The sequence below is a fragment of the Pongo abelii genome, chromosome 5 (genome assembly GCF_028885655.2).
Source record: "Pongo abelii isolate AG06213 chromosome 5, NHGRI_mPonAbe1-v2.0_pri, whole genome shotgun sequence".
Lineage (NCBI taxonomy): Eukaryota > Metazoa > Chordata > Mammalia > Primates > Hominidae > Pongo > Pongo abelii.
Window position 1 is genome coordinate 38,892,614 of NC_071990.2, and position 23,383 is coordinate 38,915,996.

Below are 23,383 nucleotides of genomic sequence, written 5' to 3' on the forward strand. Positions count from 1 at the left end.
ATAACAAATATCCATTGCATGACTACTCTGTGGCAAATACATTTTTCCTATGTGTTAGACATAGGGCAAGGAGGAAAACACGGGTGACTCCTGTCCTAAAAGCTATTATAGCGGAGGGAGGAAGACACTTTGAATTCCGAGTAATCTAATAAGTGTTACAAAGCAAGGTTATTACTGGTTCCAAGAGGTAACATACTTTACAGATCCTCAGTTATGAAACGGAATCATAGAATTTTAGACCTAAATGAGAACCTTGAACTTATTTTCCTCTATCCTCTTACACAAAACATTAGATTTCAGTACAGTCTATCTTTTCACTGGTTCTACACATTGCCTTAATCAACAGAAAGAAAAGACTGTCTTCTTCCCTGTCTCCAATACTCCTCGCTCTCAAGTATGGTAACCACAACCCCTACACATCTACCCATGATAGAGTCCAGAGCACTGAGAAGAGAGCACCGGGCTGAGGATGAGCTACACCTTTACACGCTGGGTTCTCCCATCATCAACACTTTCCAGCCCACACAGTGAACAGAATCCGTATTTTCTGTCCAGAAAATAGCAGCCTGTACTGCCTTTAGGAAAAACAAACAAACAAAACATGCTTCCATACTTCCTTGGACCTACTAATGACAAAAACACAACACGGTTCTGGGAAATATAGCAAGATAATTGAGTCTATGAGGAAGTAACAAATGAGGATGCCTATCAGCACCTTGGTCTCAAAATCTGTAGCAACAATGTACTAAAACGCCAAGGAAACACATGCACATACATGTGAAGTTAGAAACTCTAGGCAACAGGTTGGTTGCCCCGGATCTATACTGACAGGTCGCCCTCCCTAGGTCGTGGGTGTGTCTGATGCCGCACGCAGGCACTGATTCACAACTCTCTCCATAACAACCAGCTCCTACTCAGAGGCTGGCCAGGGCAGGGGAGATGAGGGCCCCAGCAGTCCCAAACTTTCCAAACCCCCACCCCAGGTTCCCGGGTTTCGCGGCCTCAGTCTCAGGCAACGTCGTCTCAGACAGGATACGAGACTGCTAGAGAATCTGGGCTGCTCCTGATTCGAACTCCTCTCTTTGGGAGGCTGGTAGAGCCACCCCGGCTCCCCGAGACGTCTACTTCCCACTACACCTTCGTGGACTGCGAAAGGGACGGTTACCGCTCTCCAGAGCACCCGGGCCCAGGAAATGACCCTCGTCAGGCCCCGTCCCAGCTCCTCCCCCGCCCCCGGAAAAAGCGGCGGAGGGGCGGGGAGCGGTGCGCGCGGAGACGGCGGGGGCGCGCGTCCCCGCGCCCGGGGCCTGCGCAGCAGGTGCGGCCAGGCCCCACATCCCCTGCAAGGACCCGGCTACTCACCCCAGCGATGTTCCTCTGAGACCAAGCAGCGACACAGATGCCTCTTCCGCCCGCTCCGCACCCCCCTCTTCGCCACCACCCCCTTGGCCGCAGCCGTGGCCGCCGTCCTCGACGCCGCCCCGGCTGCCGCGGCGCGCGTCCGCTTTCACGCACTCCACCGTGGCCGCGCACGCGCCACTGCGCGCTGGCGTCACTTAGCAACCGATCGACAGCTGGTTGCTGCGTCCGGGGATGCAGGCCCAGAAAGTCGCCTAAGGCGGCTTCTGCGGCTTTTTCGCACCGACCCGACCTTCTGCCCCTCCAGAGCAGAGGACCCCAGGGTGTGGCTGCCCTGCCGGCACCTGGCTCCGGGTAAGTCGCGTCACCACACGTCACTGTATGGCGTCACCGGCGCGCGTCACTACGGATGGGAAGGTCCTGGGCGCCTGTGGAGTGACCTCGTCCAGACCGCCGCAGACCCGATCGGCAAGTTCTTGGAGGTGCAGGAAGGTTCTCCAAGGAGGAGGACCAGAAAGGGATGAGAGTGCGAGCGCGGTTAATGTCAAGGCTGCTAAGTGACGCTCGTTAATTTCGCAGCAGGGTGTGACTGGCCCAGCCTTGACTCTCAGTTTCCTCTCTCAGTAAATGGGCATAATAATACCGGTGCAGCCTACGCTGGAGAATTGTGAGGTGAAAATGAAATAAGGTATGCAAAGGTACTTTGTAAGTATAAAGCCCATTTGACTTGGTGGCTCAAGCCTGTAATCCCAGCACTTTGGGAGGCCGAGGTGGGCGGATCGCTTGAGCTCAGGAGTTCGACACCAGCCTGGGTAACATAGTGAAACCCCGTCTGCACAAAAAAGACAAAAACTAGATGGGCATGTTGGCGCGCGCCTGTAGTCATAAATGCTCGGGAGGCTGAAGTGGGATGATCGCTTGAACCTGGGGAGTTCAAGATTGCAGTGAACTGTGATCGCCCCGCTGCACTCCAGCCTCTGCAGTGAGAGCAAGACACTGTCTCAAAAAAATGTATTTATCTATCTAGATAGATAAGAGTCCTAGAAATCCGGGTGCAGGGCTGACTCTAGTTGATGCAGGAGAGTCAGTTATCCCCGACGCTGGAGCAAGCTAGGGGACCGCCCGTTCAGTTGTTGGAGGAGACAAATTGGGAAGGACTTAATTCCGGGCAAAGGAAGCTTCATGAGTAAAAGTAGAAAGTGAAAATGGTCAGAAAAAGCAAGGCTTGGGGCAGGGAGACTCATTTTTAGGCCATTGCAGTACTCCAGACAAGTGATAAGAATATTAAACAAGGCATTGGCAGTGGGAATAGAGGAGGGGATAGGTGTTAGCGTCATTAACGTGGTAGAATTCACAGCACTGAGTGGGGATAAATGAGTAGGCCAGGTTTCTAGCATGAGTGCTGACGTGGACAGTGGTAACATTTAGCAAGATGGCAAGCTACGTGAGTCTTGATTATCCACAGTGTCTAAGTTACTGTTATAGGTAGTGATGGTGACATTTCTTAGGAGGATGACCGGATATGTGGAGTACGATGATGAGTTCAAATATGGATATGTTTGTTAGGGAAACATTTACTCTCCATTCACAATGTCTTCCTTCCATATGGAATGATATCCATTAGTGTAATAGTCTCCTGGTTTCTCATGTACCTGTCTGAAACTCACTCTTCCCTAGAGGAGTGACTTCCTGATTGGTGAACTTAAATGGGAGCAACTGGACATGTGGCGTCTATCCCATTCTTTTTCTCTTAAAAGAGAACTATCTTCAGGGAACTTTCCTGGTGTTCTTTTCCGTTTCTCCTGGAGCAGGGCCTGTGGGTAGGGACAAGGGTGCCTAGTCCAGGGCTACAAAGAGAGTATATGTATTTAATTCCAGAGTTTGGCATTAGGAAGCTGTCTACCCACAGATAATATTTAATACCAGCTTTGTCAGCTGTGTTACACAGAATAATGATCCCCCCCAACCAAAAAAAAAAAAAGATGACCACACTCTAATACTCATAACCCATGAATATGTTATCTTACGTGGCAAAAGGGACTTTGCAGATATGATTAAATGATGTATCTAGGGAGATTATCCTGGATTGTCTGACTGGGCTGGAGGCAGGAAGGTCAGAGTCAGAGAAGGAGATGTGATGATGGAAGCGGAGGTCAGACAGAGAGATTTGAAGCTGCTATACTGTTGGCTTTGAAGATGGACCCAAGAAATGCAAGCAAATTGTAGAAGCTGGAGAAGGCAAGGAAATGGATTCTTCTCTAGCACCCTAGGAACACAGCCCTGCCAACACCTTGATTTTAGGACTTCTGACTTCTAGAACTGTGAGATAATAAACTTGTATGTTTTAAGGTACCAAGTTTGTGCTAACTTGTTATAACAGCAATAGGAAACTAATACAGTCAGTAATAAAGATAATAGTTGGTTTCCTGCAGCTTTCTCCATTACCTAGAAAAGAAGGGTACAATTCAGTAGGTCCCCTCAGAGGCTATAGCAGTATGACTGTGACCTGATGGAACCTCCACATCTGGAAAAAAATGTCCAATAAACACTCAAACCATGCAGATCTATGAATGAGGAAAGAGGTTGAGTTAAAATAGATTTGGAAGAAATAAATTAATAATTGGTAATTTAAGCCTGAGGCATGGATGAGATCAATCAGGGAGAAAATACAGAAGACATAATAAGGAGAGGCAAGGATAGGGCCCCTGGAGAGCACTAACTTTAAAAGGAGGTGCAGATGATCAGAAGCCCAAAAAGAAGTCTGAGAAAGAATGGCCAGAGAGAGAAAAGGAGAACTAGGTGGACCTAATGTCTCTGAAGCCAAGCAAGCAAGATGGAGAGGGGTCAACAGAGTCAGAGATCACAAAAAGGCCAAGCATATCAAGAACTGGAAAGCATTCACTGGATTTAGCAACAGAAAAGTGATTGGTAACCAACAATAGCAAACTTCAGTGGGATAGTGGAGATAGATAACTAATCACTGAGATCTGAAAGGCAGACCAATATAGTGGATTGGCCTCTAGACTGGTTTGATGGGAGTTTCGAGATTCTAGTCTTTATTCTGTCCATTAACTAGCTAGATAACTTTGAACAAATCCCTCAACTATTCCAGGCTTTGGTTTTCTCATCTGGCAAAGAATGGGATCAAGCTGAGTCTATAATTTTCACATTAATTCCTAGATAATCCCCCTAATTTTATTTTTTTATTTTTTGTCATATTTGATTCAATACTTTTATTTATTTTTATTTTTTATTTTTGAGACAGCATCTTGTTCTGTTGCCCAGTCTGGAGTGCAGTGGTACAATCTTGGCTCACTGCAGCCTCAATCCCCTGGGCTCAATCACCCCAATTTTATATCAGAGTCACTTACTTATAACAGCACACTTAAATCGTTCTCAGACCATTTTCCAACCATTAAGAATCAGTATATTACCTGCCACCTTCTGTCCTAGATACTATGGCTGTGACATAGTTTTCAAGGAACTCACAATTTGGAGAGAGAGAGAGAAATACTAAGTATATAACTAGCTGTCATAGTTCTTTAAAAAAAAAAAAAGTAAGGCCAGGCACGGTGGCTCATGCCTGTAATCCTAGCACTTTGGGAGGCCAAGGCGGGTAGATCACCTGAGGTCAAGAGTTTGAGACCAGCCTGACCAATATAATGAAAACCCGTCTCTACTGAAAATACAAAAATTAGCCAGGCATGGTGGCATGTGCCGTCATCGCAGCTACTCAGGAGGCTGAGACAGGAGAATCACTTGAATCTGGGAGGCAGAGGTTGTATAGAGCCAAGATCACGCCGTTGGACTGCAGCCTGGGCAACAAGAGCAAAACTCCATCTCAAAAAAAAAATTAAAAATTAAAATAAATTAAAAAAAAATTAAAAATAATAAGATAGACCTGGTTGTGGTGGCTCCTGCCTGTAATCCCAGTGCTTTGGAAGGCCAAAATGGGAAGATCACCTGAGGCCAGGAGTTTGAGACCAGCCTGGGCAACATAGCCAGACACCCATCTCTACAAAAATTTTCTAAAAATTAGCCAGGTGTGGTGGCGCGCACTTGCGATTCTAACCACTTGGGAGGCTGAGGCAAGAGGATTGGGTGAGCCCAGGAGTTTGAGGTTACAGTGAGCTATTACCAGATTACAGTGAGCTATGACTGTGCCAGTGGACTTCAGCCTGGGCAACAGAGCAACACCCTGTCTCAAAAAATAAGTTTAAAAGCTAGATATAAATATAAGTCTAATACAACATACTATAACAGAATCTGTATGAAGTGAAATGAGGGGTATATAAAGTGATACAGATAAGGGAGCAGTTAGCTCTATCTAATGAAAGTCAAGAGTGTTGTACTTACCTACACCATTAGGTAAACACAGTATGCCTCAAAAATGGACATAAATATATTAAGGCATTTCCATGGAGGTAAAAAAAGAACAGGAGAATTGTGCTAAACCAGTGTTGTCACCTAATATTCCTTCTAGGTAGTTTTGTTGTGATCTAGATGAATATTTACATATAACTTTCTAAACTAAAATTGTTTAATTGTTAAAATGGACACAAACAAAAGTTAAATGCAAGAATAATTTATATTTTTCCAGTAGATTCAAGAGGAAACATTTATTGTCACTGATGCCATGCTTTGATACATTTGCTTGTCTAATCTTCATGTATTATCTCACTTAATTTTGTAAACATTAGCTTATTGTATAGATCACTGACAAAGTATCTGTTTTAGCAGATAGGGACAAAGTTTAAATAATTTGGCCAAGGTCATAGTAGAACAAGATTTGGACCCAGCACAAGCATCCTCTTTCCAGGAAACCTTCCCTCAGGCCCTTAGTTGGTTTAAGTGCCCTCTCTCTGTACTGTTAGCATATGCACACACATTCATTTTAGCATTGACTTTAATAATAAGGATGTTTACCATGTACCAGATACATAGTACCTGCACCTGTGTTATCTATGTTTAAGTGTTTTGTACGCATTAGTTCATTTAAGCGTCGTAACTGCCCTTTGAAGTAGGTGATATTATTCACAATATTTTATAAAACAGGAAGCCAAGGCATAGAAAGGTTAAGTAATTACTCAAGGTACAATTAATAAGTGATAAAGCTAGGATTCGAATCCATGCTTTTAACCCCCAGGCTTCATACTATGTACCCTTTCCCTTATACTGAGGAATTCTAGAAGGCATAGTTGACAGGTTGTTGTGTGTGATATCACTCTGTGTTCCTCATATGAACACAAGAGAATTTTCTCTCTGAGCCACAAGTCATGAAATATTTGGCTACACTTGAGTAACTGATGTGTTTTCTCTTTATAGGCAATGTGAATTATATAACTGCCTGTTTTTCACTTTTCACTTTGCCAAGAAGCTCTGAGTAAATTTGTTGGCTCAGCATTTGTAAGTGGGTGGATTGGCCTGCATGTCTGTATTCTGTTGCTTTGAAATTTTTAAAAATAAATAGTTGAGGAAAAAATAATGTAAATTTTCTTTATTTTCCAAATTGTTGACAATGTACAATGATAATTTTTATAATTAGAAGAATAAACTTTGTTCTTAAAAGAATGTTTGAAGCTTCAGATGATTTCTCATGCTTTGACTCTGTGAATAAGAGCTGGTTTCAGGTTAAGTTGCATGAGTCAAATATGGAATCCAGGTTCATATAAAACCAAGACTTCTATATGACCTGGAAAGTCCAGATCAATAGAATTAATAGAATTGTTCAGATGGATCAAAAAGTATTTTAAGTAGCATAAAATATTTGTAGCCCTTCTTGTTTTTAACTTATGTCTAAGTAATTTGAAACCACTTTTAGGTTATTTGGACATATGCTCCCTTGCTTTAGAAGTCAAAAAACCCATTATCTTCCTATATGCTGATGATATTTTATTATAATAAACTTTATAACTGATCTTGTTGCTCACCATTTATCAGAAGGAATGGATCAAGAGCACCTGTTCCAAAACTAAAATGATTTTTGGGGGCACATGTCCTCAAATTTAATTGGCTTAGATCCAGTAACTAAATACCACATTAACTTATTTACTTAAGGGTATGTTTTGCAAGTAATTCTTCCAGGTAGATTTACTGGCCAGCCACTTTGCTAAAAGCCATACATTTCATGGGAGCATTAGTTAGATTTTCCTACAGTCAGAGTGAGCAACTGATCATTTCTTCTTTGAAAAATTTCAATCCAAATCTCAATCATTCTCCAACAGAACATTCTAATGCCTAAATGGCCCAGGCAGGTGGGTAAGTACACTATACTCAGCCCAGCAGATTGTTGCCATGTGGTATAAGCATCCACGGTTGCCAGATTTGAAATCTGTTGACCTCTAAATGTTGGTAACTAATGAGAATTTTTTTTAAAGAAAAGAAAAACATGACTTGTCTGTGAGTTTGCAGACCTCTTGCTCTATTGGATGGAACTTGATGGTCTTGAACACTTATTTTTTTCTTATTTTTGAAGAGTTTTTTTTTTAAGGAAAATCCTAGATTGCCTGCAGGGGCTCTCTCTATTCACTACCATATGGAGAGGAATGTTCCTATTTAGGTGAGAATCTTAATGGGGTGACTCACTCTTCACAAAAGGCTGTCAGCCTTCTACCGTCTGCTGATTAGATTACTGAATTCTAAACAGTATGTATCTGCCTTTGGTCAGCCACACAATATTAGCTGGTCCATCAGGACACTGCATACCTGACCATATTGTCCTGAGCACATACACAGAAACCTTCCTCATCCACCACCAGGAGTGTTTTCATGGCTTGTATTTTGAATATTGTGTCTTCTGCATATGTTAAGCAATTCTGGAAGAGACGACTCCACAGAGCCCACCAGTGCATTGTGTGGGCAAATAGGCAAAGCTTCCCCTCTGCCCTCTGAAGCTGTGCTGAAAATGAACTGACAGTATGCAGATTAGGAGAAAAGGGTATACAAATTTATTAATGTGCATAAGCACAGGGGAATCACAGGAGGATGATTATCCAGTAACACAACGAGGTCCAGAAGCTTATATACCCTTCATAAGAGAAGGAGAGATGGGGAAGATGTGTATTTTTAAGGGACAGTAAGTTATTTTTAGGAGGAATAAATGGCTCCAATGCTCAGGCAATGGTTAGTAAATGATTCTCTTTGGGAATTGAGTGGGAAGGGAAAAGGGACAATAGTTTGGGACAAAGTTTGGGCTCTACGTGTGGTGTTTAATTTTCAGTCTCTTCCTCTGATGTGAGGTTTAATCTCTAGTTAATGAAATTTCAGGGAGGGGATCAAAGGCAATTGTGTTCCTCTCTGATGGGTCCAATTTATAGGTATATAAGGGAACTAAAGAGAAGAGCCTCATCCTGAGCTTTAGGAGAGAGAAGATTGGAGATGGGATGTGGGTGAAGGGGTGTCAGATTTTGAAGCTGCTTCTTTAGTACTTCAAAGTGCCATATATTAGGGTATCATTTTCTAAGCTCCAATAGCTTTTACTATAGGGTTGTTACTGTGCATTTGATCACATGAGAATTTTCTTTCAGAGCCAGGTATCATGAAGAGCTTGGCTACTCTTGAATAACTGATGTGTCTTGCTTACAGCAAATGAATTGTGTAACTGGATATGTGTTCCTTTTCACCTTAGCTGCCATGAAGCTCTGAGTCAAATGTGTGGCTCCATTTTGGTGCCTGAGTAGAAACCTGTGGTCTGTATATCTGCATTCTAATTTGTTTTCTACTGGTACTGAACCTTGTACTTAAGTTTGGGTTTTCTCCTTCTCTGGTTTATCTATAATTTCCTTTCTTTTTTTTTTTTTTTTTTCTGCGACGGAATCTCGCTCTATTGCCTGGGCTGGCTGGAGTGCAATGGCGAATCTCAGCTCACTGCAACCTCCACCTGCCGGGTTCACGTAATTCTCCTGCCTCAGCCTCCCAAGTAGCTGGAATTACAGGTGCACACCACCACACCTGGCTAATTTTTTGTATTTTTAGTAGAGACGGGGTTTCACTATGTTTGCCAGACTGGTCTTGAACTCCTGACCTCATGATCCGCCCGCCTCGGCCTCCCAAAGTGCTGGGATTATAGGCATGAGCCACCACACCCAGCCGGTTTATCTATAATTTTCTACATTCTGTTTGTAATTTCACTAGCCACTTCAAGTTGTTTGTGAAAAAACTAGGAAAATGAATGGTAAATATGCTTATGATGACTATCTTATTCCTAGTCCCTTTCCCTCACTTCAGGTAAAAGTTAAAACTTATACACCTGGCCAGGCACAGTGACTCATACCTGTAATCCCAGGACTTTGGGAGGCCAAAGCAGGCACATCAACTTGAGGCCAAGAGTTTGAGACCAGCCTGGCCAACATGGTGAAACCCCGTCTCTACTAAAAATACAAAAATGAGCCAGGCATAGTGGTGTGTACCTGTAATCCCAGCTACTTGGGAGGCTGAGGCACGAGAATTGCTTGAGCCTGGGAAGCAGAGGATGCAGTGAGCTGAGATTGTGCCACTGCATTCCAGCCTGGGTGACAAAGCAAGATTCTTCTCAAAAAAAAAAAAAGAAAAAACTTATACACCCTTCTCTGCTGATAAGAATATATCTTGTTTATGAGTTTCCAGCATTTTACATAGGACAAATAGAGCTAAAACAATGAATTGTCTTTTAATGTTATTGCAACTCTGCAGCATGTCATTCTTTTAACTTTGCTTTTTTTTTTTTTTTTTTTCTGAGGGAGATGGATAGGTGAAGTAATGGTTGACAAGCATAAGTGGGAAGCTTCAAGTCCCAGGTTCTCCCATCAAATCATTTTCCCACAATCTTGCTCAGTATTGTCTTCTAGTAGGCCAGAATTTGAAGGATTAGCTCTCTGTATATCTAATGTAAATCCTACTCCTTGTTTTAAACTCTTTTTGATTTCAAATATTAATGATCTGGTAGTATTCACTAGTGTATCTATTTCCACATACTTTCTTTAACTGAAGGTACATGGAAGATTCTAAAGCAGGATTCATTGTTGTCTTAATACATCTTTTATATTTGCTAAGCTGAAGGCAGAAAGGTAACTGAGAGCTATGACTATTCTTAGGCATTGTCATCAACACCAATGTGTCTATGATTTAATATTTTAATACTATACTTACCTTGAGAATTGGACAGTAAAGTTGCTTTGTAAATGTAAGGTAAACATTTCAAATATACTATAATTTTTGTAGTCGTATTTTGTAGTTTTTCATTGCTTAATATACCCTGAGCCAAAAAAAAATTTTAAAAACCCCAAAAAAAAACAAAAATAGCCTAGGCTATTTCCTACTTCAATTTTCATTTACTTGGCTACTTTGTGCCGGGCACAGAGGGGATACAGAGATGGAAGATACTGTTTTTGATCTAAAGGAGCTAACAGTCTAGAACTGCACTGTCCAATATGGTAGCCTCTAGTCACATGTGGCCATTTTAATTTAAATTAAACATCCAGTTTTGTGGTCACACTGGCCACATTTCAAGAAGTCAGTAGTGGGCAGACACTGTGGCTCACACCTGTAATCCCAGCACTTTGAGAAGCCGAGGCCGTAGGATTGTTTGAGCCCAGGAGTTTGAGACAAGCCTGGCAAAATAGTGAAACCCCACGTCTGCAAACATAAATAAATAAATAAATAATAGCGGGGCACGGTAGTGTGTGCCTCTAGTCCATGCTACTTGGAAGGCTGAGGCGGGAGAATCGCTTGAGCCCAGGAATTTGAGGCTGCAGTGAGCCAAGATCTCACCATCGCACTCCAGCCCAACCAACAGAGGGAGACCCCATCTCAAAAAAAAAAAAGAAAAAAAATTGTCAATAGCTACTGTATTGGACAGTGCATGTATACAACATTTCTATTATTTCAGAAAGTACTTTTGGATTGTGTTGGTCTAAAACTCATATGAGAATCAGACACGCAAAGTAGGACAAGACAATTTCAGACAGAAAGATCGTGTGCGAAGTATGCATAAGAATGACTTGGGGGGCATGTTGATTCCTGCTGCCAGATGTTCTCATTTAAGAGGTAGCAGGAGAGCCTGTGATTTTAACAAATACCCCAGGTGATTCTGTTGCGGAAGGTGTGTGGACTACACAGAAAAATCATGTAGGGTAAGTGGCAATCGCCTAATAGAATGCTTCTGAACTTCCTACTTAAATGGCATCTGGTGCTTGAGCCAATCTAATTTTGACTTAGCCAGATAAGAGTGCAGTGAGTACATTTGTACCTCAAGTGTTGTAGAGCATTTTGTACTCTTTAGGTGTCTAAAGACATAGCAAAGGTTATAGGTGTCTTTTATTTGTCGTGTACATTTTGAATACTTTAAAAGGATATGTTTCAGTCAGGATAGGCTAGGTTATGCAACAGTAAAAACCCCAAAAACATCAATATATTTTTCCAAAAGGGAAAGAGAGAACTCTAGAGGATCTCACACTAGCAATAGTCCAGAAAAGACAGACATCACTTCTCACAATTCCTGTCAAAACTCAACACAGAACCAACCCTAAGGAAGCCAGAAAGTGCAGTCCTACCATGTGTTCAAAAGAGAAACAGAACCAGATAAGGGTGAGCAGCAGCTATGATTACCACAGGGATGGTAAAGGAAATAATGGTGATCGTGCTGCAAGACAGATGATACCTCCAGACACACTAGTGGTAGTGAATGGCAGAGATGTGTAGGACTAGGATGAGTTTTAGAGAAATTCTCGACTGAGAGAAAGAAGCCAACACGAAATGATGAAGAACTGAAGGTTGAGTTAGAGTGTTTTGTAGACAAACACCCTTGACTACCTCTCTCTTTAAGGCAAAGGCTTGATCCTGAAAGGGATCTTAATCTAAGGTTTTGGGTTTTGTTTTGAGACGGGGTCTCACTGTGTCACCCAGGTCAGAGTGCAGTATTGCAATCACAGCTCACTGCAACCTCAACCCTCTGGGCTCAAGCAATCCTCCTGCCTCAGCCTCCCGAGTAGCTGGGACTGCAGGCATGCACCACTGTGCCCAGCTAATTTCTTTTAAATTATTATTTGTAGAGATGAGGTCTTGTTCTGTTGCCCAGGCTGGTCTGGAACTCCTGGGCTCAAGCAATCCTCCTGCCTCTGCCTCCCAAAGTGCTGAGATGATAGGCATGAGCCACCATGCCCAGCCTGAAGCTTTGGGTTCTTGAGAGGATGATGTAAAATATTATGATACAGACAAAGGGACACATCTGTAAGCTGACAGTACTACGTCAGAGAAGGATCAAAGAGCCAGCAGTCTCAGAAGAGTGCTGCTTCTGTCTAATCTGGGGAGAAGAATGTTCAGTCTAATGCTACCTGAAGGGCCCCGGGCAGTAGACCTTGGTGTAGAAGGAGAAAAGTAGCTCCAGGAGAAGCCGTTTAACTCCACTGATAGCAGGAGTCAGCTATTCTGGGTTTTGGTGGTTTTGCTTTGTTTTGTTTTGTTTTTGTTTGTTGTTGTTGTTGTTGTTTTTTTTTGGTCTTGGTTTACTTTCTTCAAGCTATTGAATGCCACTATATATGACTATGATTTTTCTAATGTCTGCACAATCAGTGTGTGTATCTAAACTGTATAACTCATAAATATTCAGTGACTTACCTTGTAAAAGGATTTTACTCTCTTGCTCTAGTGAAGCAAGATCATGTGAACACTAATTTTGACCAGAGAAATGTAAATGAAACTAATGTGTATTAGTTCTAGCTGAAGTTTTTATGCTCTCTGTTCCTCTGCCAAGATGACCAACAGTGTTCCAGAAAAAAACTGTGCCACTGATTGTAGCTGAGACCCGCAGTGGCCTGTGTAGTGTGAGGAGAAATAAATCTTTGTTGCTGTAAGCCACTGATTTGGGGGATCATTGTTACTGTAGCATAACCCAGCCCATACTAACTGATATTATGTGGATTCTGTCACCATCTGTGCAGAGTAGGCCATTGAGATCCATCAGGCAATGGTGGATTAGAATGAAAAATAAAGGAGAAATGTATGTTCCAAAATACTGTTTTATAATGATAAAAAGCCAAATGAAGAAGATATAATTGGGCCAGCCATGGTGGTTCACACCTGTAATCCCAGCACTTTGGAAGGCCAAGGTGGGCAGATCACCTGAGGTCAGGAGTTGGAGACCAGCCTGGCCAACATGGAGAAACCCCGTCTCTACTAAAAATACAAAAATTAGCCAGGCGTGGTGGCACGCGCCTGTGATCCCAGCTACTTGGGAGGCTCAGGCCAGAGAATCTCTTGAACCCAGGAAGTGGAGGTTTCAGTGAGCCAAGATCACGCTATTGCACTCCAGCCTGGGCAACAAGAGTGAAACTCCGACTCAAAATATATATATATATATAATTGTTATAAATCTCTATACATCAAGCAGTTTAGTAGCAAACTACATGAGGCAAAACCTTTTTAAAAATACAAGGAGATTTTCATAAAACTATAATTTTATTAAGAGGCTTTAATATGTGTTTCTAAACTTTGATGTACCAAATGACTAATAATAATAACAAGGCTATGGAGGATTTTAATTCAACCCTCAATGAGCTTGATATAATAGTTTTAAATAGAACTTAGTATCTTATAATAGAAAATACAACTATTCTTGTCCAAGGAACATTCACAAAAATCAATTATATGCTTGTTTACAAAGAAAATTTTAAAACAGTAAACTTCAAAAAGAAGAAATGTTAGAGTACATGTTCTCTAGCCACAATGAAATTAGAATTACTATTAAAAGATTGCAAAATAAAAATTATCTTGAGATAGAAGAAATATAAACTGCAATTATTTTCTTTTAACTTTTAGGTTTGGGGTGCATGTGCAGGTTTGTTCCATGGGTAAACTTGTCTCACAGGGGTTTGTTGTACAGATTATTTCATCACCCAGGTATTAAGCCCAACACCCAATAGTTATCTTTTCTGATCCTATTTTTTTTAATTATAGAAGAATGGCAATGGGCACTTTATATATCAAAAGCTGTCTTGTGTAACCAAAACAATTCTCAGAGGAAAAAAATAATAAATGAACTTTTGAGACCAGGCGTGGTAGCTCACACCTGTAATCCCAGCACTTTGGGAGGCCGAGGCTGGTGGATCACCTGAGGTCAAGAGTTCGAGACCACCTTAGCCAACATGGTGAAACCCTGTCTCCTACTAAAAATACCAAAAAAAAAAAAAAAAAAAGAAAAATCAGCCGACGTGGTGGCACGTGTCTGTATCCCAGCTATTTGGGAGGCTGAGGCACGAGAATCATTTGAACCCGGGAGGCAGAGGTTGCAGTCAGCCAAGATCGTGCCACTGCATTCCAGCCTGGGCAACAGAGGGAGACTCCATCTCAAAAAAAAGTACTTTTGATATTAAAAAAAAAAATTGAAAATTATAAATAAGTGAATTAATCATTCCACTTAGAAAAAAGAAGGGAGGTCAGACACAGTGGCTCATGCCTATAATCCCGGCACTTTGGGAGGCCAAGGCGGGCAGATCACCTGAGCTCAGGAGTTCAAGACCAGCCTGGGCAACATGGTGAAACCCCGTCTCTACTAAAAATACAAAAAATTAGCCGGGCGTGGTGGTGCGTTCCCGTAATCCCAGCTACTCAGGAGGCTGAGGCAGGAGCATTGCTTGAACCCGGGAGGCGGAGGTTGCAGTGAGCCAAGATCACGCCACCGCACTCCAGCCTGGGCGACAGAGCGAGACTTTGTCTCAAAAAAAAGGGAAACTGAGAAGCTGGGGATGGAGGTGGATATAGAAGTGTACCAGTTAGTTATGGCTACAAAAATGCTGCATAACGAACACACACAATCTCAGTGGCATACAGCAATAAGCATTTATTTCTTGCTCCTGCAGATCAGCTAAGATCCCTGTGCTTCAACTGTGGAACACTCTGGAGTCCAGGTGGGAAGGGCAGTGGCTCACTGGAGCATGGTTTTCTTATGGTGACGGCAGCAGCGCAGGAGCACAAGCCTGACCACAGAAACATGTTGGGTCTCTGCCCAGGTCACATCTGCTAACATCCTCAGATCCTACCACTCTCTTTCTCACTCACTCCACTATAATTGCTTTGGCCTCTTTGCTCTTCCCACTGCTCTTCCTGTGCCACCACGCCGGCTGATTTTTTTTTTTTTTTTGTATTTTTAGTAGAGACAGAGTGCCCTCCCCTAGCATATTCATTCCCATGGCTCACTACCTCACTTCAGGTTTCAGCGTCAATGTCTTTTGTCAATGAGGTCTTTTCCAACCAACCTGTATAAAATAGCAACTTGACCTGTATTCCACCTTTCTCCATAGCAGCAACTATCAACATGCAACTTATATGTACACCCATACATGTATACTTGTTTATTTATTTATTGGCTTCTCCACTAGAATGTAAGCTCTGTGAATTTAGCACTTTGATTTGCTCACTGCTGTTTCCCCACCACCTTTAGCAGTAACTGGCAAATAGTAGAACCTAAATAAAAATGTATTAAATGAAGAAGTGAGAAACCATTTAATACCAATCAGATTGCAAAAAAGTAAAGTTTGATCCCTCCTGTTGTTACGTTTGTGGAGCAACTTAACTCTTCAACACTGCTAGTAGACATGTATAGTACGATAGTATAATCAGTGTTTCAGAGACTGCTCATTTACTTCCAATATCAGTTCTCCCTTTCTTCCTTAGTAATAGAATCCACTATTTTTTGTGGAGCATTTAGCCACCCAGAATAAAGATGACACATCCCAGTTTCTTGCAGCTATGTGATCAGGTGACTAAGTGCTAGCCAACAGTATATACTTGGAAGTCTTTCTTCTCCTCTTCTCCCTTCTTGCTGGCTGGAATGCGTATGTGATGAGTGAAGTTTGAACATCCATATTGCACTACAAGATGAAGGCCACATGCTAAAAATGGTGGAGCAGCAGGACGGAAGTCTCCTGTATCCCTGACGATTTTGTGAAGCCACCACTCCACCCTTTCACTGCCTAGCTCTGGATTTATTTTATGTAAGTGAGAAATGTTCTGCTATTTTTAAACCTGCTGTTATTTTGGGCTTAATAGCACTTGCAACTAAACCTAATCTTAATAGATAAATTACTTTGGAGAATAATTTGACATATCTAATGAAGTTGAAGATGGCATGTGCCAGGACCCAGAAATTTCACTCCTAGGTGTAACTCCTAGATGTAACCTTAGAAATAGTTCTCCCAGCTGGGCACAGTGGCTCACACCTGTAATCCCAGCACTATGGGAGGCTGAGGCAGGTGGATCACCTGAGGTCGGGAGTTCGAGACCAGCCTGACCAACATGGAGAAACCCCATCTCTACTAAAAATACAAAATTAGCCGGGCGTGGTGGTGCATGCCTGTAATCCCAGCTACTCGGGAGGCTGAGGCCAGAGAATCACTTGAACCCAGGAGGTGGAGGTTGTGGGGTGAGCCGAGATCACACCATTGCACTTCAGCCTGGGCAACAAGAGTGAAACTCCTTCTCAAAAAAAGAAAAAAAATAGTTCTACCATATCTATTCATGGAGACATGTACAAGCATATTCATAGTGGTGTTGCTTCTAATAAGAAAAATATGAAAGGCCAGGTGCAGTGGCTCACGCCTGTAATCCCAACACTTTGGGAGGCCAAGGCAGGCAGATTACCTGAGGTCAGGAGTTCGAGACCAGCCTGGCCAACATGATGAAACCCCATCTCTACTAAAAATACAAAAATTAGCCGGGCGTGGTGGCACATGCTTGTAATCCCAGCTACTCGGGAGGCTGAGGCAGGAGAATTGCTTGAGCTTGGGAGACGGAGGTTGCAGTGAGGCAAGATTATGCCACTGCACTCCAGCCTGGCCGAAAGCACGAGACTCTGTCTCAAAAAAAAAAAAAAGAAAGTCTTTAATGTCTAGAAACAGAAGAATGGATAAATAGTGGTATTTGCAAAACAAATATTTACAAAATAAAACAGTATACAACAGAGGATATGAATTAACTAGCATATACATGACACAGATTAGCTGTATATTATATTTTTGCATACTTTTTTTAAAAAGCAAAAGAATATTATATATTGCTAAGAAGAGAACACTCTTCATCTTGCTCCTAACCGAAAGTGTTCCTCTTGGCTGGGCGCTGTGGCTCACGCCTGTTATCCTAGCTCTTCAGGAGGCTGAGGTGGGCTGATCGCTTGAGTCCAGGAGTTTGAGACCAGCCTGGGCAATATGGTGAAACCTCACCTTTACTAAAAAGACAAAACATTAGCCAGGTATGGTGGCATGTGCCTGTACTCCCAGATACTGGGGAGGCTGAGGTGGGAGGATCACCTGAATTTGGGAAGTCAAGGCTGCAGTGAGCAGAGATTATGCCACTGTACTCCAGCCTGGACGACGAGAGTGAGACCCTGTCTCAAAAAAACAAAACAAAACAAAAGTGTTCCTCCTACTCGTTTTTATTCCCCCCCATTTATAATTGTTTCCTTAAAACAGGATCTCACTCTGTCGCCCAGACTGGAGTGCAGTGGCACGATCTCGGCTCACATCAACCTCCACCTCCGAGGCTCAAGTGATTCTCCTGCCTCAGCCTCCCAAGTAGCTGGGATTACAGGCATGCACCCCTACCACCTGGCTAATTTTTATATTTTTAGTAGAGACAGAGTTTCACCATGTTGGCCAGGCTGATCTTAAACTCCTGACCTCAAATGATTCACCCGACTCGGCCTCCCAAAGTGCTAGGATAACAGGCGTGAGCCACCGCACCTGATCAACCTTTTGTTTTTAATTGAAGTCTAACATATATACAGTAAAGTGTACAAATAATCATTATGCAGCTTCTTGGATTTTCACAAAGCAAGCCCAGGTCAAGAAATAGAACATCACCAGCACCCCAGATAGCCCCTATTATTATTATTTTTTTTATTTTTATTTTTACTTGTTGAGACAGGGTCTTGCTATGTCACCCAGGCTGGAGTGCATTGATGTGATCATGGCTCACTGCAGGCTTAACCTCTCAGGCCCAAGTAATCCTCCCATCGCAGCCTCCCAAGTAGCTAGGACCACAGGCATACACCACCAAGCCCAGCTAATTTTTAAATTTTCTTGTAGAGATGAGGTCTCACTGTGTTGCCCAGGCTGGTCTCCAACTCCTGGGCTCAAGGGGTTCTCCTGCCTCGGCCTTGCAAACTGCTAAGATTACAGCCATGAACCGCTGCATCTGGCCTTACCAGGTAGCCCCTGTGATACTGAAGAAAAGGATTTTGTTCAGTCGCTGGAGGAGAATCATTCTCTCTGTGTCTCCTGCCAGATGAAAATTAAGAAGCATCTATCCTAATTGTAACTAATAGCCATCCTCAAACCAAGAGGAATACCAGCTGTAGGATGAAAAGAACAATACTGGAGTTCAGAGTAAGGAGACAGAAAGAGCCTGACACCTTTTGATGACATTATTGTTTGAACTGTGTCAACCAAAACTGAAATGTACTTTCCCTCTGTACCCCAATTACATGAGCTTTTAATTTCATTATTAAATCTGATTGAATTGATTTTTCTGTTTCTTGCAGCCAAAAGCATTCAATCTGATACAAGCAGGTTAAAATCTATCATTATTTTATTTCATTGATTTAGGTCAGAACTTGAAATAGCTAACATGTCTTTCTTTTTAATTTTATTCAAAATTCACCAAACCAGATATTGTTTTCTTTCATTTGATAACTATTATTAGAGAAATAATAATAGATAATGCTGTTTATTATGTGCCTGAAACTATTCTAAGCATTTTTACATCTATTAACTAATTCACGTCTTCAGCAATCTCATGAGATATAGAATATTATGGTGATTACACCATTATACAGATGAGGTTTAGCCAACCCCAGCCCATTTCAAGAAAGGAAAATATGAGAATACTCTAGTACATTACAGTACAGTAGCCACTAGCCACCAACTGTGGCTATTGAGCACTTGAAATGTGGTCTTAGTATAGTGCTGTATGCACCAGATTTCAAAGACTTTGTGTAAATAATAGAGTATAAAATATCTCATTAATAAGTATATCATATTGACTATCCATTTAAATATATATATACATATATATATGTATATATATATATATTTTTTTTTGAGACAGAATCTCGCTCTGTTGCCCAGGCTTGAGTGCAGTGGTGCGATCTTGGCTCACTGCAACCTCCGCCTCCCAGGCTCATGTGATTCTCCTGCCTCAGCCTCCCGAGTAACTGGGACTACAGGAATGCACCAGCAGACCCAGCTAATGTTTGTATTTTTAGTAGAGATGGGGTTTCACCATGTTGGCCAAGCTGGTCTTGAACTCCTGACCTCAGTGATCCGCCCACCTCGGCCTCCCAAAGTGCTGGGATTATAGGTGTAAGCCACCGTGCCTGACCTGTTAAAAATATTTTTGATATATTCTGTTAAAGCATATTAAATTAATTTTATTTTTTTTCTTTTAAGATACAGGGTCTCATTGGGCCTCCCAGCTTAAGTACAGTGGCACAATCATAGCTCACTGCAGCCTTGACCTCCTGGGCTCCAGTGATCTTCCCACCTCAGTCTCCAAAGTAGCTGGGGCTACAGGTGTGCACCACCACTTCTGGATAATTTTTTTAAAAATTTTATGTAGAGATAAAGTCTTGCTATGTTGCCTACGCTGGTCACAAACTCTTGACCTCAAGTGATCCTCTTACCCTGGCCTCTCAGAGTGCTGGGATTACAGGCAGGAGCTACCACGCTCGGTCTACTTGTTTCTTTTTATATTTTTATGTGGCTCCTAGAAAAGATGTTTAATTCTACATGTGGCTTGTGTTACCTTTCTGTTGGACAGTGCTACTCCAGTGTGGTGGTCCTCACAGTGTGGTCCTGGACCATCAGCATCAGCATCACTTAGGAACTTGTTGGAAATGCAAGCTTCTGCTAAATCAGAAACTCTAAATAGAGATCTACTACTTTCTGAATCAGAAACTCTTGGAGTGAGGCCCAGGAATCTGTGTAACAAGCCCTTCCTGTGATTCTTTTTTTTTTTTTTTTTCCCTAACAACTGTGAGATGTACGTCGCCTGTTTAAAATGTGCACTTTAGTGGTTTTTAGTATTTCAGAGTTGTGCAAACATCACCACAAAAAGCAACCTCATTCCTGCTGTCAGTATTCCTCATCCCCCATACCACCATCCCCATCCCCAGGCAACACCTAATCTGCTTTCTATCTCTACAGATTTGCCTATTCCAGACATTTCATAGAAAATGGAATCATACACCATGCAGTCCTTTGTGGCATCTTTCACTAAGCATAATGTTTTCCTCTGTAAATTCTTATATGCTAAAGTCTGAGAACTGCTGTCCTAGGGTAGAAGTGGAAAGGAAGTAGTCAGAGAGAGTGTGAAAAACCAAGAGTATGAAAAAAGAAGAATGCCCCCAATCATGAGATAGAGAAAAGGAATGACACCAGAAGGACATTAACAGCAAAAGGTAAAAGGCAGTTTTTACCATGTGGGAAAATAAGCTACCAGCCTTGTTCCCAAAGTCCAGGAAGACTGACATTGAGGGCAAATATAATTATATATTATATTCCTGTTTTGCTCTGCCTATATTATAGCTTTAATCTTTTTATCTCCTTAAATAATAATCAAACAGATGATAGTTAAAGCCATGACAGTAGGTGAAACTGTCCCAGGAGGAAGATATTACAGAAAAGAAAAGGCTACTGCTGAGGATAGAATATTGGAGGAATGTCTTTCATTCCTATGCTGCAGTTTTCAAAATGGTTCATGCCCACTTTCTCCCTTGAATCTATCCATAACCCTGTTAGGAAGTAAAGTGAGTATCACTATCTGGACTCCATAGTTAAGACGTGATTCCTCACATGGATATAATTTGCTCAGGGTGTCATGTTGAGTGATTGAGTTGTGGTTTCTTCTCCACTCAGTATTTCTCATCTGTATTTAAAGGGAAGAGGAAGAAATGGAGACAGAAGGGCTGGTCACAAATGTAGGAGTAGAACTAGGTGGGTACAGTTTCATGGAAGCAAAGGGAGGAGTGTTTCAAGGAAGGCCATCTTATTTGCTCCCTTGAATTAAAAAAAAATTATTTTCATTAACAGGGCATGTTCTTTATTGAGTGACAAATCATACTGTGCAGTAAAGAGGTATCAACGTGAACAACCCGGGGAGAACATGCTTTCTCTTGGTTCTAACCTATAAAGTGTTCCTCTTGGCATTATTTTTCCATTTATCGTAGTTCTCTTAAAAAGAAAAAAACTTTTGTTTTTAATTGAAGTCTAACAGACATAGAATGAGGTACACAAATAATTATATAGCTTATTGGATTTTCGCAATCCAGGTCAAGAAATAGAACATTACCAGCACTCCAGAAAACCCCTATTCTCTCTCCCAGTTACTATCTTTCTCTCTTCCCCAAATATAGCTGTTTTCCTGACTTCCAATATAGTGGATTATTTTGAGAAGAGGGCATGCCAGAGTGGATGGTCTATGTGTGTCCAGAAAACCTATCAGTTGACTGTGTCCCACAGAAATGCCTGTAAGGCATTCCATTTACCAAAACAATAAAGAGTGCCAGTGATGACACTGGTGTCATTGGAAACTCAGTGGTCGCTCTGTACTCCAGAGCTGAGGGCAAAACATGCTGTTGCAAAACTGAGCTGCCTGACAGTAATGGGGATGAAAGGTCTTGTAATAATAGAGGGCATGCACTTAGCCTTCAGAAATAAGGTGAGTGCAATTATCGTAATGAGCAGCGAGGTTAGGGTGGCAGTGGTGAGGAGAGGAGGATCATCTGGAGAGAGCTGTGGGGAAGATTAATAAAATATGGATTCCCTAGGGGAAAGTAGATGGACAGCAAAAAAAAGTATTGCTCAATCTATAAACCTGTGAATTATGTCAAGTAAAACAAATGTATTACTCAATCTGTACAATCAAAAGAAATCAAAGATAGATAATGAAAAAATGAAAAGGCTAGTGCCATTGACCCAATATTTTAAAAAATCACAACTTCTTGCCCAGTTCCCAAATATGAGCCTGTTTTCAGACCCAGAATCTACTGACTGAATGAGAGGCCAGGTTAACAGCAAGAATGACCCTGCAACACCATAGAAGTCATATCAGTCACGACTTCCCCCAATCATTCCCCAGAGGAACTACAGTCATTTACTACGGTAGCCATACATTGGTGAAAGAGGAATACCCAGTATTTTGAAGACTGTTGGACACAAATCTCAAGTTGTCATTGATACCTGGGAACCCGAAGCATTATCATGGCCCCTGGGGCTTAAGGGAGTCAGATAATAAATGGAGTCCTGGCCCAGGGCCAGTTCACATACCCAGCCTGTGGTCATTTCACTCAGCTTCTGCTATGTAATTGGAACCCACTTTATAGTTGACAGAACACCCACGTTGTTTCCTTGAACTGTGGGGTAAGAGCTATCCTAGTGGCATAGGTTATGTAGAAATTTCTGCAACATACCCCATTCTGGCCAAAACAGTAAATAAAAAATCAATATCAGATCCTGGGAGGAATGGCAAAAATTAATACCAGCCTTAAAGATGGTAAGGGATGCATAGGTGGTGAACCCCATCTTATCTCCATATAATTCAGCAGTCTGGCCTATATAAACACCAAGTCAATCCTGTAGGATAACTGTGTTCTACTGCAAGTTCCACAAGTAGTTAGTTGCCCAGTTACAGATGCTCTACCAGATGTGGAATCTTTGTTTAAGCAGATTAACATAGCTTCAGTTATACACTATGAAGCCATTTGATCTAAATGTATTTTTCCAGAGGACTAGAAACTAGTTTGCATGTTCATGGGATGGACAAGATGATACATTTACTATCTTGTTCTGAGGCTATGGTAACTTTCGCCCTGTGTCATAGTTTGAAGTGATCTGGACCACCTGGACATTCTGTAGAATACCACATTAGTTCACTCTATCAACGACACTATGATCACTGAATTAGATGAGCAAGAAATGGCAGATATATTTAAGGTCTTTGTAAGACACAGGAACACTAAGAAGCTGAATAAACCACACAAAGATTTAGGGACCCAACA

The 23,383-nt window shown here is 41.9% G+C and overlaps 3 protein-coding genes across 12 annotated transcripts in view; 2 read left to right on the forward strand and 1 right to left on the reverse strand.

Annotated features, from left to right (window-relative positions):
- BTBD9 (BTB domain containing 9) overlaps positions 1-1,480 on the reverse strand; it is a 470,612-nt gene extending 469,132 nt beyond the window's left edge. For 4 of the 8 annotated variants that reach the window (XM_054558767.2, XM_054558765.2, XM_054558766.2 and 1 more), the window contains exon 1: positions 1,363-1,480. The gene's annotated coding sequence lies outside the window, so the exon portion shown is untranslated. Of the gene's footprint in view, positions 1-1,137; positions 1,297-1,362 lie in introns of those variants that run through there. The other 4 variants (XM_063724767.1, XM_054558764.2, XM_063724766.1 and 1 more) reach the window with 4 other exon arrangements.
- Positions 909-19,369, forward strand: LOC134761513 (uncharacterized). Of its 3 annotated transcripts, XM_063724770.1 has the most exons (4): positions 909-2,047; positions 15,192-15,239; positions 16,079-16,325; positions 18,414-19,369. In XM_063724770.1, exon 1 carries the CDS (start codon positions 1,194-1,196, stop codon positions 1,881-1,883), a length of 690 nt encoding a protein of 229 aa, XP_063580840.1. In that variant the 5' UTR covers positions 909-1,193; the 3' UTR covers positions 1,884-2,047; positions 15,192-15,239; positions 16,079-16,325; positions 18,414-19,369. The 3 variants fall into 3 exon arrangements, with proteins under 3 accessions (XP_063580840.1, XP_063580839.1, XP_063580838.1); XM_063724769.1 differs by having other exon boundaries at positions 16,079-19,369; XM_063724768.1 differs by having other exon boundaries at positions 15,192-19,369.
- DNAH8 (dynein axonemal heavy chain 8) overlaps positions 1,641-23,383 on the forward strand; it is a 393,081-nt gene continuing 371,338 nt past the window's right edge. The window contains exon 1 of the mRNA XM_063724765.1: positions 1,641-1,713. The gene's annotated coding sequence lies outside the window, so the exon portion shown is untranslated. The remainder of the gene's footprint in view (positions 1,714-23,383) is intronic.

Excerpts from the sequence above, each read along its gene's own strand:
- LOC134761513 (XM_063724768.1), top strand. The coding sequence starts at position 1,194 with ATGACCCTCGTCAGGCCCCGTCCCAGCTCCTCCCCCGCCCCCGGAAAA.